At 36.0% G+C, this 19,938-nt stretch overlaps 1 protein-coding gene across 5 annotated transcripts; it reads right to left on the bottom strand.

The window, feature by feature from the left end:
- Positions 1-237: 237 nt before the first annotated feature.
- Positions 238-19,333, bottom strand: LOC116249751 (uncharacterized). Of its 5 annotated transcripts, none has more exons than XM_031622999.2 (9): positions 18,692-19,333; positions 15,604-15,748; positions 13,724-13,814; positions 10,966-11,168; positions 10,615-10,854; positions 3,077-3,208; positions 2,022-2,089; positions 1,832-1,917; positions 238-448 (listed from the first exon to the last, which is right to left on the bottom strand). In XM_031622999.2, exons 1-9 carry the CDS (start codon positions 18,847-18,849, stop codon positions 342-344), a joined length of 1,230 nt encoding a protein of 409 aa, XP_031478859.1. In that variant the 5' UTR covers positions 18,850-19,333; the 3' UTR covers positions 238-341. The 5 variants fall into 5 exon arrangements, 4 of the variants coding, with proteins under 4 accessions (XP_031478859.1, XP_031478857.1, XP_031478860.1 ...); XM_031622997.2 differs by having other exon boundaries at positions 238-472; positions 18,692-19,332; XM_031623000.2 differs by having other exon boundaries at positions 1,832-1,893; positions 18,692-19,332.
- Between the last annotated feature and the right edge of the window lie 605 nt (positions 19,334-19,938).

The following is a 19,938-nucleotide window of genomic DNA, read 5'->3' as shown; positions in this document are numbered from 1 at the left end:
ACAGATCATTATGCTATTGCTATTCTGCGGACGATACAGTCCCTCTTCATTATCCCTATACCTTAATGATATCCTCATGTTTTTTTATGTTCTTATCGGTTGTGACATTTATATACAAGCTCAGTTCACGCTCTTTACTGAATCGTTGATAGTTTAAATGCAGCAGGGACGATGAACAATTAAATGTAAAATTTACTTCAGAGCTGTCCAATCTCAAAAACTAGTAAAGAAGCCATATGTAATAGAAGAAAATGACTGAACTACTGATTAATTAAATTTACACGAAATTACAGTAAAGGATTCGAATACGTTCATGGATTAATTTATGGACTGTCCTAGTCTTAGAACAATTTCACGATCTTGGCAATAAATAGCCCACTTGTTCGGGATGTGCAGGTATCAAATCTTATCGTCCTTGGAATCCTTCCACTCCTACAAGGCCAACCCTCTGCAGCACGAATATCTTGCAGCTCTAATTAAGTCAAAACAGAGAACAATAAAAGAAATCAGTTACAGCATCTCTTTGAACAACAATTACTATCTCGATTCTTCTGACCAAATTTCAGGACATCCATGATAATAAAAAGCCAAGCAGCAAATTTTCCAGTAAATTTTTTCCTGTGTTGCTCATCGCATTCTTCTATGTGATTTCTCTTTTTCTGCCGAAGTGCCAGCAGGATCTACTGTACTAAAGTTCAAGTAACGTTGGTGTGAAAGCATAGCATTTCAATTTGAACCCACCCAACCCAATTGAGAAGAACCAAACCTAACAGACACTTTTCTCTGGTGGGAATGTACTCCAAGTAATGGGTACCTTGTGGGGAACTCGACCCACCTAATCAGGTCTTGTATATACAGGAGGAAGGGCTGCTCCTAGGTGTATGCAGGGGGGAATTTGTCACAAGAATGGATTCCTCATCAAATCATTTTGGGAGTTGCAGACATGCTTGTGCAAATTCGGTCGACAGCTACAAGGAAAAGAGAAAGAAAGGAAATTGTGCCCAACCATTATGCTGCTAAATCTCTAACATCATTCCCAGCTTAACTAAAAGTCCAAAACTACATTGCAACTACATGTGCACCAACTATTTTTTTTTAACAGTTGCAAATTATGATCAGATTTGCAGTTGGCTATCATTGTGCAAAAATCTAGACTATAGAGTATTTTAACCATTGTCAAATATATAGTGTGGGCATTATATGGTGAGGAATTTCTTGGGTATAATACAAAAAAATTGTATATTTCAAGAATATCTCGGCAAATTTTTAAAAATTTAAAACTTTTAAAAAATCCTGAAAATTATAAAACAATAAAATAAATAAGAAATTAATAAAAATAGGAAAAAAACACGTATAATACGTGTTTTTTCATGTTTTTTAATATTTTGGCTTTTTTTTGTCGTTTTATATGGCTGACTTATTTTTCGCGTATTTAACGCCTCTTTTTCGATTAAGACACGATATTTGTGACAATGATTTAATTTCACTCTTCCTTGTGACAAATGCATAACTTATATTGCTTGAAAATTGTATTTATGATGCTTTAATTAGTTACAATTGTTCAGTGTCATACTATGTTTTATTTTGCACTCAACATTTCCTTGCTGTGTAAGTTTGTAACCTTTTCAACAATCATTTTTTAATTTTCTGGTTTTCTATATTTTTCTCTGAACGCTTTATCTTTTCTAAAATTGTGAAAAAGGAAAATATGTTTTTCACGGTATACTCTTCCATGGTAGGTATCACTTGAAAAACAAACAGGTATTACAGAAATAATCATCAAAGAAATAAAGAACTTTAACTAAGATTTCCTAAAGGATCGCGTTATTACCAGCAGAATGATTGTTTGAAAGAAACTGCTCGACCACATCTTCATTTTGAGCAACAGTCAAGCTGTTCAAAGGCAGCAGTCGACAACTACTATAGGATTAAATTCCCCACAGAAGGACTATAACATGAAATTTAAAAAACAAAAATTGCATTGATGTCCCAACTCCCAAGTCCTAAATATAGATATTTACCTGCATGTGCTATACACAAGTGACCCTCCGACTTTAAGCAATCTAAAACCATTAGTAAGAAGCTGTAACTGCACAGAGTTTTAAGAAAAATCATTCATGTAGCATTTAGATCAAATAGATCTGCAGAAAGGTTGAACCAACCCGAAAAGCGAGAAAAAAGAGAATAAGATGATGCAATGAGAAAAAGTTTAACAACATCAAGCAAAAAATAGGAACAACATAACCAAAAAAGAAAAACTAAAATTTTAAAGAGTGTTCCTTTTCCTGAAAAGAAAGTATCTAAAAATCAAGTCAAGTTTCGTAACGTCTAAAAATAATCAATTATTGTTAGAAATCTAAATACAGATGCACAAAAAATGGTGTGGTGCTCCACGCTTCCTGGTTTTAACCTTTTAGGAGAAGACATTGATCTACAGTAAAATGTCCTCATAACCCTGATTACTATCACGTTGCTCCTAGTGGCTTGATACGAAAAACAGTTTGAAGCACTTTCAGAAGAAGTACCTCGTAGCTGTTGTACTTCCTATTTTACCATGTCATATTACGGATTATAGCCTTGATGCCCAGAATCGTCCCCAAGAAAATAACTCTTCAATTTCAAAATTTGATGTCTTTTATAGTCATGGTCATACAAGTATAAACATCCATTACATTATTTCTTTAAAGTTTAAACTTTAAACTAATCGAAGTTGACAATTACATTTTAAAAAAGGAAACTGCAAATAATTAAAATACAAAATGGATAGCACCGCAAGTTCATATTTCTCTTTTCTGTATTGACAGGCAAGGGATATGCAAACTCGTGAAGAGGATAGCATTGGATTTGCCAATCAGATCAGTAACAAATGGAAACCAATATCTCCTCATAACTCAGGAACCCTAGTGCGGCTATTCTTAAGGCTCAGATGTCTTTTCTAAAGCAATTCAGCATCAGTAATTTGGAAACATAAATAAGGATCATAGGAATGTTAATTCAGCAGGTGAAAACCTGTAACTAAAATATGATCAATTTAAAATCTCTAGATAGATACGGCCAGGGATTCAACATATTTTGCCTGGAGTTGAGTCACTGAACCAATTCTTTCTGAATTCAACAGTCTTCTTTGAAGAGTGTCCCATCCCCAATCTTCAAACTTGAGGATGTGCTTAACAGACCCATCATGTGTGCACTCAGCATCAACCAAGACCTAACAAATGAATAGAAACACACACAAAAAATAAATCCGTACAATGCTGATAAAGGACAGAGATAGAAGAACAGAGAAAACAAGTCACCTAAAATTTTAGCAACCATGATAAGGCAACTCACAGCTAGCCTAAAGGTACAATGTTACTGCTATCTAGCAAAAATAGAAGGACAAGTACTAAATTACATAAACACCACAAAATACTAGTCCAACAGAGGTAGCGAAGCTATTCCTGTCCCTCTAGAGAATTAACAGCATCGATTCAAAGCATTATTGCACCCCTGAAGTAAATGTTCATGACCTTCATGCATTATTCAACAACATAACTGTTCACCATGAATATACAGACACCCAGATCTTTTTCACCTTATGAAAGTAGATTTCAAACAAAATCCTAATTTTTATATGATGGCTATAGGGATGTCAAGATGTCATCCAGGCCTGCATCGTTCAACGAAAACACATAATTTAAGGTTCAATACAAATAGTGAAAATTCAATTAAAGCAAAAAATCAATCGGAGATCCACTGAATCAACTTAGTTGGCAACGGGCTTGATGAATGTGTCACAACAAACATACAGCAGCACTCATGCATTGCTTTTAGTATCCAAATCTAAATCAGGATGAACCTCAATACCTACAATGTATATCCAATAAAGCAAGTATCTAATAAAATAACACAAACATGTGGCCCCATTGAATGTGAGAAGTTGCTACTGAGTTCCTTAAACTAATAAAAAAGACTTTTAATTTTCATCCGAAATGGATTCAGGGTGCAGGTGACACTTCTTGAGAAAGCTCGGGTGTGGGTGCAGCAATGATACATTGTGCATGTGTTTTTGTGTGTGTGTCAAAGAGAGGGAGAGAGTTAAAAGCAAAAAGAAGCTTTTTTAAAATTGTAAAATAATCCTGTTCGTGTAAATTGTAATAAAAAGATAACTTCAAAAGTAAAAGCATAAAATGTCAAAAAGAAACTTTTCATAAAGTGTAAAATGATTCATTTTCTGGATCTTTTCTTTGTGTCCTTTCTTTGTGTCTCCCTCCATTGATGGTTGAACCATGCAGCCACTACTCCTCCTGCTGCAGATGGGTTCCCTTCTTCTTCATTTTTCTCCTTCTCCTTCCTCCTTACTTCTCCACTTTCTCCTTCTCGCCTCTTTATTCTGTTCTTTTTGTGAATTTTCACACACCCAAGCAGCACTGGTATATGCATTGCATTCACACGGGCTAAGCTCCCAAACAGGTGTGTCTATGTCACTAGAGAACAGTCATTAACTGGACGAAGTACATCTAGATAGATAAGTTCTGAAGGTCTATTTGCTAAACACTCTACTTCTTTATATGGTTGCCTTGGAACTTTTCCATGTTGACACCATAGCCACAAGTATCGTTCTCGGTTTTTATCGGCGAGGTTTTTCTAAGGTATTTATCATTAAAGTTGTTTTTTTAGGAAAATTTTAGGACAATCTCTGAGTTTTTTTAAAAATTAAAAAAATCAAAATGTCAGTCAAAAAATGAAAAAGTAATAAATATTGTATTGCATTTAGGAGGTCATGTTAAATACTTAAAACAAGAGAAAATAAGACAATGAAACAAAATTTGAAAAAAAATAAAAAACAGAAAGTGAAATTAAAAAATAAATGAAAAAATCGTGAAAAATCGCCATAAATTGCTATAAAATTATTTTAACATTTTTTTTCAAAATATCACAATATTTCCCCCTTTTTATCGTTTCTTTTGTTTTCCGTTAATATCGTGAAATTTTCAAAAATATCACAATATTTGTGGGTACGGTTGATGTTGCGTAGAGAGGTAGAGAAGAGGGAGAAGAGAGGAACGAGAGGAGAGAAGAGAGAATAGGTAGCAGTCCTCAATCAGTCAGCTGCTCCTTTTCATTAGACTAAATAATGATTAGGGTTAAGTTTAACCCTTTACATAAAGAGTCCAACAAAATTTAAAAATTCTGAAAGCTACCTCATATAAAACTCCAAAATACATAACACTTTTAAAAGCCAAAGTAGCACGTTTCCTCAACACTCCCCCTCAAGCTGGAGCATAGATGTCGATCATGCTCAGCTTGCTACAACACTTCATAAAACTGGATATCGGAAGAGCTTTGGTGAATATATCTGCAGGTTGGTCTTCTGAAGCAACACACTCAGTAGAAATAATTCATGTTTGAACCAAGTCCCTAATGTAATGACAATCAACCTCAATATGTTTGGTACGTCCGTGGAAGACTGGATTATTTGCTATATAAGTAGATGCTTTATTATCACACTGCATTTTTATAGGCAATTCTACCTGAATTCCAAGACCTTCTAGCATGCCTCTCTCCCACGTGATTTCAGTGGTTGTTTGGGCCATGGCTCGATATTCTGACTCTGCACTCGATCGAGCTACAACAGCTTGTTTTTTACTTCTCCAAGAGACTAAGTTACCACCAACAAAGATACAGAATCCTGTAGTGGACTTTCTATCATCAATTGAGCCTGCATAATCAACATCAGAATAAGCTTCTATCTAAAGTGAGGTGCTTCTTCTAAACAATAGACCCTTTCGAGGGGAACCTTTTAGAAATTTCAGCAATAACATAGCTGCATCTCAATGGGCTTTCCTTGGCTTATCCATAAATTGACTTAGCTTTCCCACAGCAAAGGATATATCTGGTCTAGTAATCATTACATATAATAGCTTTCCAATGAGAGACCGATATGATTTGCTATCAACAGGTTCAGATTCATCATCATATAAATGAGTGCGAGAATTCATAGGAATAGAAGCTGGTTTAGTTCCTATCATACCCGTTTCGTGTAGCAAATCAAGAACATATTTCCTTTGAGAAAGAACTAGACCTTCTTTACTTCTTGCCACTTCTATTCCCAAGAAGTAACGTAGAGAGCCAAGATCTTTAGTAACAAAATGTTGTTGTAAATACTTCTTTGTGTCTTGTATTTCTTGTTCATTGTCACCAGTTAAAATAATATCATCCACATATATCACCATAACAACCATACCTCTTGAAGTCTTTTTTATGACAATGAATGATCTAAAGACGATCTCTGAAACTCAAACTTAGACACAACGTCACACAACTTCTGAAACCATGCTCTAAGACTCTGTTTCAAACCATATATAATCTTCTTTAACAAACATACCTTGGTACACTCCTCCTGTTTCTCAAAGCCGGGTGGCTGCTGCATATAAACCACTTCAGTTAAATCCCCATACAGAAAGACATTTTTAACATCGAGTTGGTACATGTTCCAACCATAATAAACTGCAACAGATATAATGAGTCTTATAGTGCCCAAACGTGCAACAGGAGAGAAAGTTTCAAATAAGTCAACACCATAAGTCTGTGTGTACCCTTTTGCTACCAAGCGTGCCTTGTAGCGGTCAATAGTACCATCTGACTTGTACTTGATAGTAAAAACTCATTTCGAGCCAACAATATCTGACCCAGAAGGAGGTTCAACGAGATCCCAAGTGTGACGCGATATTAGAGAATCCATCTCCTCCTTCATAGTCTTGTACCACTTAGAGTCCAACATAGCTTGTGCATGTGAAATAGGAATGGATGTAGCTGACAAGACATCAATAATTTTGCACATATGATCTCCCACATGAGTTGTACTAACAAACTTAGAAAGAGGATGAATAGTGCATTGTCTAGTCCCTTTACGCAGTGCAATAGGTAAGTCATGAAACAGGAGCATCAAGGGAACACTCAGGCATGTCATGTAATTCAGATCTACTTACCTCCCAAGAGCAAGATGGTGCAGGGTCATTAGATAATGGATTCCTTCTTGAATACGTGAGAGGAAGATCTTTAAACCGTGGAATGGAGGGAGTGGAACAGGTGGGTGATGATGAAAGAGGAAAAGATTCAAGTGGAATTGGAGGAATTGAGAGAGGAACAGAAGAGGGCATCTCAGATTTTGTATATGAAGGACTTACAGGAAAGAATGGAGACGACTCGAGAAAGGTTACATCGGCACTGACAAACTCTCGATTAGATATAGGATCTAGGCATCGATACCCCTTGTGATTTTTAGAGTATCTCACAAACACACATTTAGTTGCTTGAGCAGCTAGCTTATCTCGATTGGGACCAAGTTTATGTGCAAAGCATGTGCACCCAAATATTCGTGGGGGTAAAGAAAATAAAGCTCTATTTGGGTAGAGAATTTGTATTGGGATTTTGTCATCTATGGAAGATGATGGCATTCTATTTATTATGTAACATGCGGTCAAAATTGCATCTCCCCAAAATTTGGAAGGCATATGAGAATGAATCATGATTGTGCGGGCTACATCCAACAAATGGCGATGTTTTCTTTCAACTACACCATTTTGTTGAGATGTGTGAGGGCAGGTAAAATGTGACACAATACCATGGGATTTATAGAATTCAAGTAAGTGAGAGGATTTGAACTCGAGAGCATTGTCAGTGCGAACAACCTTGACACAGGAATTAAATTGAGTTTTTGTTTCCAATATGAAAGATTTCAAGATACAAGGAGCTTCAGTTCTGTCTTTCATCAAGAACATCCAAGTGACACGAGAAAAATCATCAACAATGAAAAGATAATAACAAGACGACAACCGACTTGGAACCCGACTCGGCCCCCAAACATCAACGTGAACTAAATCAAACAGATATTGACTAGACTGACTTTGACTCGATGAAAAAGAAGTGTGACTATGCTTGCCCAATTGACAAGCTTCACATTCAATGGACGTTGTGGAAGAAATCTGAGGACATAGCAGACGAAGTTTAGCAAATGATGGATGACCCAATCTGAGATGCCACTGGAAGGCACTTGAAGAAGAATCTACTAAGAATGATGCCTCCTTATTGGATGTATCCAAGATGTATATTTCATCTATCTCATGGCCTCCACCAATCTTCCTCCCAGTCGATAGGTCCTGAAATACACAAGTACCCGAGTCAAAAATAACTCTGCAATTCATCTCTTTAGTTAGTTTGCTTATAGATAACAAATTCTTCGGGAATTCAGAAGTATATAACACATCATGAACATGTAAAGATAGAGAAAGATAAACATCTCCATGTCCTTCTACTGGCGATAGTCTTCCATCCGCCAACCGAGCATGTTGTGGTGAATCAAATTTCTGTTGGTTTGAAACACTAGTATCTCCACAAAAGTGTTTAGAGGCTCCAGAATCAATTATCCAACAACCTTTAGAAGTAGTTTACCTGCAGAGTATGCTGAACTTGTGACAGTTGTAGATGCGGATGATGTAGAAGAAGTAGCATTAGATCTATGCTCCATAATTAGATCAATTTCAGCTGGACTTAAATTAAGAGATGTAGCATCTACTGAAGCACCAGTGGGATTCGGCTTAGGAGCTATACTGATAGACTGTGTGTTTGGAGTAGAACCAGATGAAGATGTCACAGTCGAAGAAGTTGATGAATTAGGTTTACCCACTTTGTTCCAGCACCTATCCTCTAAGTGACCGAGACGACCACAATATGTGCACTGAAGTCTCCCACGTCCTCCAGAACCTCAACCTCTTCCTCTACCACGGGAAGAGTATAGTCCACTTCTTCCTCTTCCAAATGAAGCAAGGGCAGAAGGCTGTGAGTTGTCTGATGATGGAGGAAGAGTAACAGCCAATCTGTTTAGTCTATTGAAGGCCTCATCAAGATCAGGAAAATCTGAACCTGTAAGCATTTGTGCCTCGGAAGCAGAGTAATCAGAAGATAGTCCAACAAGAAATTTCACCACAATCATTTGCTCCATGTGAGATTTGAGACAATGCTCACAGGGCGGTTTTAAGGAATTCATCTTTTCATAAGTAAACTTCAACTTTGTAAAGTATTCCGTCAAATCCATGTCTCCTTGCTGCACTTGTAACAATTTTTGCTGAACCTGTAAAATTTTGCTGATGTTTTTATCTTGAGAGGCTGAGTGCTATTCATAAGCCAAGCACTAATAATGTTGTTTTCTTCCTCCCACCGTGCGTATTTACCAGTCTTTTCAATTGGTTCATCTTCTTCCAGTATATATTTCTTCTCATGTCCAACGACTGACAACATGAAGGTTCTAGCCCATACATCATAGTTGGTTAGTAGATCCAAACGTGAATGGATTGGAGAAAGCTTTGTACTCAACACCTGCCTCTGTGTGTTGATTTCCAGATTCAGATCTGTTGGCAGCCATGATAAAATCTCAAAAGTTCTCGGTAGACTAAGTATTGACAAAAAGAAATCAAGCCAATCACCAACGGAGAAGAAAATCTCTGCAATTGTAATCTCTGCAGCCCCACGATAGACCAATTGCTATAGAAATACTACACAAATTTCCAGATGCAGATTGCTAGCAGCCAACGTGCACAGGTCTGACAGCAAGATTCAATACCAACCTATCTGCTTCGCACAACTTCAACGATGTTTAAACTAAGAAGATCCACCAGGCATCACACGACCAAGCAGATCAGTTCACCTGGTCTAAACTTCTTCAAGGGCAGCACACAACTAGGCAGATCAGAGTTTCTCTGATCTGAACCTCTTTATCACAGCAACTGAATAATATCTAGTACACGGCAACATGTAGATCTGAACGACGACATCATATTTGTTTTTTTTTCAGCAATCTGAATCAGATCTGATACACCACAACTAGATCTGAACGACGACATCAGATTTAGTTTTCAGCAACCTTACAACTTCAACAGCAACATAAGGGCGTTAATCACGTTTTACATGTTAAACGTGATTAACCTCTTTCCACCAAACATTCCACCGTATCCTTTGAAGGCAGCAACAACTTTAGACGTCCAACCTTGTCGTGAATGAGGGGATGAGAAAAAGAGAAGATGGGGAGCCACGTGAAACCCTAGATGGCACAGTCCTAGGTCTTCCGCTCTAATACCATGTTGCGTAGAGAGGTAGAGAAGAGGGAGAGGAGAGGAACGAGAGGAGAGAAGAGAGAATAGGTAGCAGTCCTCAATCAGTCGGCTGCTCCTTTTCATTAGACTAAATAATGATTAGGGTTAAGTTTAACGCTTTACATAAAGAGTCCAACAACATTTAAAAATTCTGAAAGCTACCTCATATAAAACTCCAAAATACATAACACTTTTAAAAGCCAAAGTGGGATATCTTTAAAGCTTTTAGTTCACCAGTTTATAGGAAACATGCTGCCAAACCAGTGGAAATCTTGAATACAAAAAGATGCATGTTCATTACAAAGAGAAACTGCACTTGCTTAGAAAGAATCATACATGGCAACTTGTTTAGCTGTTCTACATAAGGTGGGGTGATTTTATTAATAACAGAGGCATCTTAAGTGAATTAAGTGAAGGGAGAGGGATACAAAAACAGATACCGAAAGGACATGGTATTTCCAGATGACCATGGAAGATAGCATACCTTGTCATAACCACCATCATTAGCCTCTTCTTTTCCAGTTTGAAACAGCTGCTCTTTTCTTAGTCCAATTACTCCAGAATGCTTTCCATAGAAGATCAATTCACATGTATTGGCTTTGGAAGTCACATTCAATTGGATTCTATTAGTATCTTTAGACTTTCTTCTTTCACTCCAAGGTACTCTAGATGACCATTCCTGATAAACATCTTTCTTTCCTCTACAATCACCATTTTCTGATTCCTAGACATAGTAAGTTAACATGTTGCACGATATCTTTAGTTGAATGTGTATTGAACTCTTGCTGCAAAGAAAAGTATCAAGTTATCATGTGCTACAATTTTTCTCCTTTACCATCACTGGTTGGTTCTCTGTGCAAGTTCCCAAAGGCAAAAGGGAAAACGTTGTTCCATCTGCTACAAAAAGCCTACAACGACCTCCCAATGCATATTTTTGTAACATTGTCCTGCATGCAGCCAGACGGCTTTTTGCAATGTCCACTCCAGTTAGCGAACCTGAGCTGCCAAGAAGTTCAGCAAGCATGCATAATTTTGCACCTGATATAGAGAAAATATGGCAATCAGATGCTGGCCTGGAGCACAAGCAAAAAATGTATAAACTATAAAGCATGCCTAAAACGGTTCAATCATGCTTAATTATGCAGATTTAAATGGATGAATGTCAATGCAAGATACAAAAAGTATAGTGTTGTCATTTGAGTCATAACTCCACATATTCATTAATTTGCTCTGGTAATCAGTTTATATGTTATCTTTTGCTATATATTAGTCCATATTTTTCTCTCGATGTTAAAAACTTTAGTACTATAATTCTTTCTTTGATTTTCTAACTAACTGATAATTTTTCATGCTTACAACTGGTGTCAAGTAATCTAATCATGCTTGTACTCGTTGTTACTGAACAACAACTATTACTTTATTTTGCATTATAACTTGTGAGCATAATTCTTCTTATTTAGTAGTTTGTGGGTCTTTCTTCAAAGTACAGTTCACCAAAACAAAGGTAAGAGAATGTAGTTGCAAGCTTGAAAACATAGAAATGTTAAAAGTTAAAACAATATGATGACCAACCATTAGTTACTATGTTAGATCAGCAAATTTGCAACTCATCTCTTCTATTTTCCACGTGATTGAACTGCTGCTGATTTTGTTTCCCTTAAAGTTGCCAGTTTCCTTTCTCTTCAATGTCAACCACAATTAGACATCAATATGTTAATTTGGCTTTTAGCATATATCTTTCATGGTGCCAGTAGAGCTTCCACATGCAGATGAACCTTGAACAGGTCTGAAAGTCATAACTGCTTAAGGTTTGGGCTTGCACACTGGTTGTGCGTTGAAGAACTTAAAGTACAGTTTTTATTGACAAGTTGCCTTGGCCTTTAGAATCCACCATGCACTATGTCATCACAATTCAGTATTCCACTTTGATCCATGTTTACGCCAACAAATAACAATATGTTTAAAATGAAAAATATGGCAAATTTCTCACCCTTCCATTAATGTATGATCAAAGCTGATGAAAAATAGCTAGATATAATTAGCTCTTCTAATTCGTCTAAAAGAGAACCAATAATTTTAGAAAAGCCAATGCACTTTGGTTTTTTAAGGTTCATTTCATAGTAAAATTCTTTTAGGAACAAAAAACTATATACTTTTACAAGTTACAACTATACCAGGTATCCTACAGTGCATTTGTTTTCATTTGAAGTCTGCAGCACGGAATAACATTGGTCTGATATTAGCTTCCTGCATCACTTTAGACAAACAATTTTTGTTTATCAATTATCATGTATTGATACTTCTTATGGTTCGTGGACTTGTGTGGTTAAGAAAGCCTTGTTATTGCCAGGCAGGCCTCTCTTTCGGGTCTTTGATGCCATCGATAGATTAAACTGTAACTGCTATAAAAATGCAATAAATCAATCACTAGACAATTATAAGAAAATAAAGTACATCAAATTATAGTTGTTCTAATTCACAATTGCATAAAAGATTTGATGCTGTTATACACTATAATAGTTTATTAAATCTTGCATAATATATGAACTTTCTCTCGTCATGCCAAATTTCCAGCTATTTTCAACGAGGATGATCCATCTTTATCTCACGACTGATGACTTCTGGCAATATTTTGTGCAATTAATCTAGTATGAGTTTGTGTCTTTCTTTTGTTATCTTCTACAAGACTTGTAAGGAGCACTACATAATAGTTGATGGGATAACACAGTAAGACCTTAAAGACTAAAACTTTATATCATGAGGAAAGAATAATGTATCACATCAAGTACTCATGTATTGGAAGTTGCTACAGACTTATTATTTGTAGCTTTTCTGCTAGAACTTATTTGGGCTACATTTCATTTGGTTTATATGCAATACAATTCATAATCACGCTCCTCTTTGTCAGATATGCACTTTAACATGATTAAGATGTTTAAACCATTGTCACAACAAAAACTTTTGGTGATATATTTCTCAGGCAGGAAAATTTAGATAATTTAAAAATTGAAAGTAATAATAGAACTACAAAAATCTGAATTTTGAAACATGATAAAATTCAAAACAGGTAATGTTAAAACAAACTACGAAAAGATTAATATATATTTAAAAAATTATTATTGAAAAAACAATAAAATCAATTTTTTTTGTGGCATTTTTTTCAAAATCACGTAAAGTTTGTAGGTTATTTATAACATGGACAGATGCACTCTTTAGATTGTCAAGTTTTAAACTTAGTTTAATTATCTGCAGGTCCTCATAGCATATATTTTCAATTACTGTGTCTTCTCTTCTCATATCTAATGTCATTTACTCTAGCAAATGACTTTTCAACAAGTAACTTTTTACTGAATTTTTATATTTTTTATCTTTTTTAAAATTTTCAAAGAAAAAAAATGTTTTTTTACCACATATTACATTCTGTTATAACCTTACTTTGCACTCAACTCGTATAACTTATTACACTTTGTAACAGATTGTGAAAATCAGTTAAATTGTAGAAATTGAAAAAGGAGAATTGATGGGGAGCAACAAATCTTTGAAGAAACATAAAAATAGTAGAATGGAATCGTCATATAACAAAATCAAGTTACCTGGAGCAGCACAAAGATCAAGAATGTGATCCCCTGGCAAAACATTTAATGTCGTGACAGCAGCTCCAGATGCAGCATCAATTCCGTATATCTAAATTGAATCAACAGAATCTACTTAGTAACATATATTACAAAAACAATATTAAAATCAATATGATAAATGCAGTAGTTATAATATAAATATGTGTGAGTGTTTGTGTTTGTGTATGTGTGTTTTTTTTTAACCACGGTATGGGACAACACAAGACATGCCCTTGAAAGTAGATTACACTCCTTATATTGCACTGTAATTATACATTACATAGTACCTTATGCTCTTCGCGCACTTCAAAGAAAAAACAATGCGTATATAATACGAGAAAAACAAGTCAGCCGTATAAAACGTGAAAAAAAAAACATCTTTTAAAAAAAAAGCCAAAAAATAAAAAGTGTTAAAACAAGGCATATTATTCGCTTTTTTGCATTTTTTTCATTTTTTTTATAATTTTCAGGATTTATTAAATGTTTTAAATTTTTTAAAAATTTATCGAGATTTTCCCAATATATTCCTGAGATATACATCTTTGTCGTATTATACCAGAGAAATTTTTTGCCGTACAATACCAGTACACGATATATGTGACAATGCTTTATGCAATTCAAAGTTTCTTGATACTCATATTATTATTTCATTTTTAGCTAGTATAATTTTTCCAGCATTAACTTCTTTTAAGTATTTTCCCGAATTTGTTATCTTGCAATTTTGAAATCCTTGTATTTTTTAAAAGTTCACATTTTTTACAATATGTTTCTTTAACATACCTTAATTTGAGCTGAATCAGTACAAGCTATAATACATGTTTTACAACATTACTCCGAACTTATAACACCATTTTCTCATGATAATATTGTGATGTTATTAAGAAAAATTCATTTTTCTGACAGAAAATCCCATAATATTATTTCCAGTAAAAAAGTCTTTTTGCAATAAAAACACAAGAAATTGAAAACCTCAGATATTTGTAAGGCCTTCAAATGAATGAAGACTTGTAAAAGATGTTAAGGCAACGATTAGTCCTGTTCAAAATGATCATTTTTGGAAAACAAAAAAGAGAGATAGACATGTTCACTGAGCAATTAGTGAGGGTATTAAAATCTGTAGATAGAGAAGGAGCTACTATGGGTGTATTTGTTTAAGGAACTTCATAGAGCCAAAGAATCTATACAAGCTGCTAGCAAATATAAAAAGAAGTATATATGTCATATCAATATAATAGATAGAAGAGGGAACCATAATGCTTTAGTTTAGATATGTGGTTTTCATCACAATACAAATAAATGCCCGTAATGCTTTCTACTGCAGCCATTTAGATGTGTATGCCACATTTTTTCATATGCATAAATATTGAAGCACCAAATCTTAGATATATTTTTTTTGTTTAGATAGACCACAGAAACCAAATCTAAATATTTGATCAACAAAATACTCAATCAATATAATGAAGACTATGGGAGCAGAATAAACTGGAATATTCATATTTGATGTACATCATTTTGTGAGAATTACGATTCTTTTGAATCAGATAAAGTTTTAATTAATCTTTCTCTAAAGACTTTTTTAACATTCTCCAATCCATTGAAGACATGTTGGCATATCTCAAAAAAAGAATAGGCTTAGATACACACAGACTCAAAGAACCCAGCATGATTGCAGCTGGACTAACTACCACTCAACCCTATCCAAAAGAAAAAGGATTGAAAATGCCTTGCTTGAAAAGCTTTCTAATCTCATTCATACTTGTGAAAAATATACATAAACAAAAGCAGAAGATTGAAACCTTATTCTTAACAGCAAGTTTCTACATGAGCTAAAATCATGTCCAAGAAGATCACAATGTTACCTTTCCTTCACAATAGACCTTAGACCTAGCAATTTGAATTTGTGATGCAATTGCAAAGAAACCCGGGAGCCAGTTGACGTTTTCAAGCTTACAACCAAGCTCAGCTTCCACATCTGCAAGTAGAGTCTCAGAACCTGGTTTAAGCCTTGAAAGCAAAAGCAGTTACTTAAAATATGCACAATTCAAAACTAACGGGGAAAAAGACCATGATAAGAATTTTACATAATGCTGATATAAAAAAGAAGAAGCACAATGAAGAAAGGTTTCTGTTTTTGACAATTTATCAAAGAGGTGGTGATAGGTGAATCATGTGGGATCAATATGCCTCTTATGTCAACTGGGGCCAAACAACTATTGGCATGTGGTTAACCATAAAATATTAGGATGGCTGTACTTTGTAAGTAAAGAAAGGAGTGAGGAAAAGCCAAACTCTCAGAAAAGTGTCTTTTTGTGAGATAGCAAAAGCAGCTTTTACACCACAGTGGACATTCGCTATGTCTTAAGAGATAAATATTATGAGAAGCTACATTAAGTGTGCCATTGTGAAGTAATTACTTATTATAAGATGCGCAATTAATAAAAAAGTGATTTTTCCAACTTCAGGTCCAACTTTACTCCTCACTGGTTGATACTATTATGAGACTCCTCCTCCAGTTGTATATGACTCTGGAACTTAGTTGTTAAGGCGTCGCATAGGCGACACTTAGTCATGGACTAGGCATGAGTCCACAGCTGACAGCCCTCGCCTAAGTCATGGACTTAGGCGAGGGGTTTGGTGTTGGCGCCTAGGCCCACCAAAGCTGGACTAGGCGCCAGTACGCCTAGTCCATGGAAGGTGACTTTTCACCTTCAAAGTTCTGTTCAAAGTGTTTGCTGTGTTTTTTCAAAGTGTTTTCTGTGTGTATTATGTATTTCAAAGTGTTCAAAGTGTTTTTCTGTGTGTTCTACTAATATTTATCTATGAGTTTCATATTTGTTTGTGTATATATTATAACTTGTTACATCGGTGAAACCTTTTATGATACTGGTTGTTTCTTCTTCTAACTCCCCATACTGTGAATGCAATCCTATCAAATTTGGTAACTGATTTCTTCTTCTATCTCTCCACACGTTGAATGCAATCCTCTCTCTATTGTTAATTGTTATGAAGAACTAATCTCCATACACAGAAAATTGTTGAAAGACTGGCATTTGACCAGACAACTATAGCCTGGCATTTCACTATTTATCATTGCAGGATTTCTCCTTGAGATATAATTGTTACTAAAATGTCTAACAGTGAGATTGTGAAGTTTATGTACTATATATTCAGCCTTAGTGTTAGACCTGGCCACATATACTTGTTCTTGTACAAAAGACCCCTCATATATAGGAACACCCTATGTGCAAAAAAGGACTTGAGAATACCTACATTGAAGATTTTGAGAAATCTTCAGGGATCCATATACTAAATACTAATAAGCATCTCATTTCATAAGAAGTCGACTACGGGAGGTGTTGAGATCCACCATCCTGGCATTCAGGTCAGTTTTGTGGCAGGTCCTTATAGTTGGTATGAAATCAGGTCCAATACTCAAACTTAGGTACAAACATGCAACAATATGTATTCCTTAAATTAGGGTGGTTGCAACACCCTATCTGCGGAAAGGACTTGATATAGTCCCTTATTGAAAATTTTGAAAATTTTTTGATGTTCTATGTCTCCATGTTCCACACTACCGGGCATCTTGATGCTTAGCCTTTTTAAGTGTGAATCGGAGTCAATTACAGTGCGTATTTGGATCGCCCATACCAAGCACTCAATCAATTCCAGGCTGGCTCGTCACATTCACAGTGTCAATACTCAAAATAACATCCTCATCCATGAGAATACTTTCTCATAGTCCTACATCTAAGGTTTTGAGAATAGCCAATGGACCTATATAGGTAAGCCCTACTTTGTTGTGTCTCAATTTGCATTCCTTGCCAGTGTTGTGCACCATAAGGCAGGTTGAGTCCCACAGAGTTGATGTGTTACCTGGTCAGCCTTGGACCTGGTCGTTACCATTCACACACCTACGTCATGGGGACTCCACTCTCCAGGCCCCACACAAGTTGCATCCAAATATCTAATTACGTCAACATGTTCTTTCCAGGGAGATACTCCTTCAATAGATTCCCCTACTTCTGAAGCATCTTTTTGTATGTGTCATTAGTCACTTCAATGCTTCCACGAGAGTCAGAGGCATGCATGCATATGCAAACTTTGTAGTCAAAATTTCAAATGCTCCACATATGCTTTTGAAACTTTTCTGCGTTACCTTAATACTCATTGCAAAATGTTTGTTGGCTCGCAAACCGCCAGAACCTGACAAGCTTATTATTAGCTTCATAAAATAGATATAAGAATTTGAATTTAGTTTGTGCCATCCAAAGACAGATTGACCTAAGATCTAAATGATCTAGAGTTGATATAAATTTAGCACACCACCAAAATGTTGTCGGAACAGGTGGACAAAGAACCGACATGTTTAAGAATGGAGGTACTTTGTGGAGGTCAAGACACTATAAGTTACAGTTATATTGCCATTTTCTAGAGAAGAAAATTAATTTGTTTGTCGCCAAAAGGTGTCAGAAACGAATTTATACGCGCTGGCGATTGCCAACAAGTTAAGTTCGTCCACGAGCCACAAAGCTGAAACTTCGGCTCTAAAATAAGCAGTTCTCGACCCAATTATCGTAGACACGTCTAGCATTTTTTTTTTTTTTCACTGTAGCACTAGCAGGGTCATATTAGAATTTCATAATCGAAATGGTACTTCCGGGGGCAATCGAAAAGAGTCAATTTCCCAACACGAGAAGGACCAACCTACCAATTCTGCTTAAGATTTCCAGATCACACAAATAGCATGTCGTTTCTTTAATAAAAAATTGTATTAGAAATTACAATAAGAAAACGAAATAGGCAGGAAATTCAATAAATTCAAAAATTATTTCCACATTTTTGTTTGGAATCGTAACCTCGCAACAAAGTGAAGCCAACAACAGACTTCGGAATCGACAAGGAAATGCATGCAGTTTACTGCCAGGAACAGGGAAGAAAGCAAACCTTATATATCGAGGAAGGTTATCAATCTCATCATAAACAGAAGGACTGAGGCCGTTCAGTGCCAGGAAATCGAGGAAAGACTTTGGCAAGGGGACCTTCGGAGAGGGTTCCTTCTGTAAGTGAGCATTGGACCGCTCCGAGCGACCTTGATTTTCCATTCCTAGATGCCGCCCCAATTCCCAACAGAACACCCGAAATCTATCCCAAACTCACGAAACCAATGTGAATTTAACCCACATAAGCCAGAAATTCGCCGTGATACAACTGAATCTCCTTATCTTCTCTACATCCAGGAGAAATTGCAAAGTGATCACGTTTATGCAGGTGCCCTGCGCACTCAGAGAATCCGACAAACCCAACGCCGTTCCCCCATTCCTAACATGCTGCTCAGCAATCTGAGTCGCCCCAGATTGAAGACGCAGCTCTGATTGAATTGGAGTTCCAAAACGCAGACTGATTCCTCCAAACACAGCAGAAGTAACAATGATGTAGCACCGTTACTAAAAACCTACGAGTTTGAAATCCCAAGTCCGCCAAAAGACCCTAAAAGCCGCCCCCGGAGACCTTCAGCAGAGCTTCCTCGGGCCGCAAAGGACCGCATTCGTGATATCAAGGATAATCGTGTAAACATGAATAAAGTATACCCCACATTTTATCGGAACTTTAGTCTTTTCATGTTTTCCTCCTTCGTATTTTATTCCGTTTCTTTCTCCTGTTGAGGAAAAAACAATCCTTTTCTGATGAGCAGCTAGAGTTGAAGCAAACACCTGTTGGGGGCTAGGGTCACCCACCTAATTCAATGATCCAAGTCACAAAAAAAAGTTTGGTCTCAACAATTTACAAAGAAAACATTGTCCTTCTTACCATTATTTAAATTTTAATTATTTATAAACCTAACAATCTTGCAACTACTTCTAATTTCGAGCCCAATCCAAACTATCGACGAAGAAAGAGGGATCTACAGGAGGGTGAAGCTCCTTTCTATAAGGGGGCACTCGTGTTCTTATGATAAGTATAAGATTATAAGATAGTGATTTTATCCGCATATGTTTGTTTGGTAAAAATAATAATCTTCTCCCTTGATCATAATTCAAAATGAAAAATATTCAATTAAAACATGAAAACGTAACTGAATTGGTCCTAGTTACTCTAGCTACTTTGAAATTCGATGGTGTTTTTCGTAGTAGTCCAAGGGATTGGTTCACGTTTGGACATGCTTTGTTTGCTTTGCTTTTCTTTTTCGGCCA

Source organism: Nymphaea colorata, chromosome 3 (genome assembly GCF_008831285.2).
Source record: "Nymphaea colorata isolate Beijing-Zhang1983 chromosome 3, ASM883128v2, whole genome shotgun sequence".
Lineage (NCBI taxonomy): Eukaryota > Viridiplantae > Streptophyta > Magnoliopsida > Nymphaeales > Nymphaeaceae > Nymphaea > Nymphaea colorata.
The sequence above is the reverse complement of the archived record's forward strand: the minus strand, read 5'-3'. Positions and strand labels throughout refer to the sequence as shown.

Bases quoted from the DNA above. Each gene is read 5' to 3' on its own strand.
- LOC116249751 (XM_031622997.2), bottom strand. From the start codon at position 18,849: ATGGAAAATCAAGGTCGCTCGGAGCGGTCCAATGCTCACTTACAGAAG. The intron at 11,169-13,723 runs GTAACTTGATTT...TCTCTATATCAG, and splicing joins TGATCTTTGTGCTGCTCCAG to GTGCAAAATTATGCATGCTT. The intron at 2,090-3,076 runs GCAAAATATGTT...AACTCTGTGCAG, and splicing joins GTTCAGTGACTCAACTCCAG to TTACAGCTTCTTACTAATGG.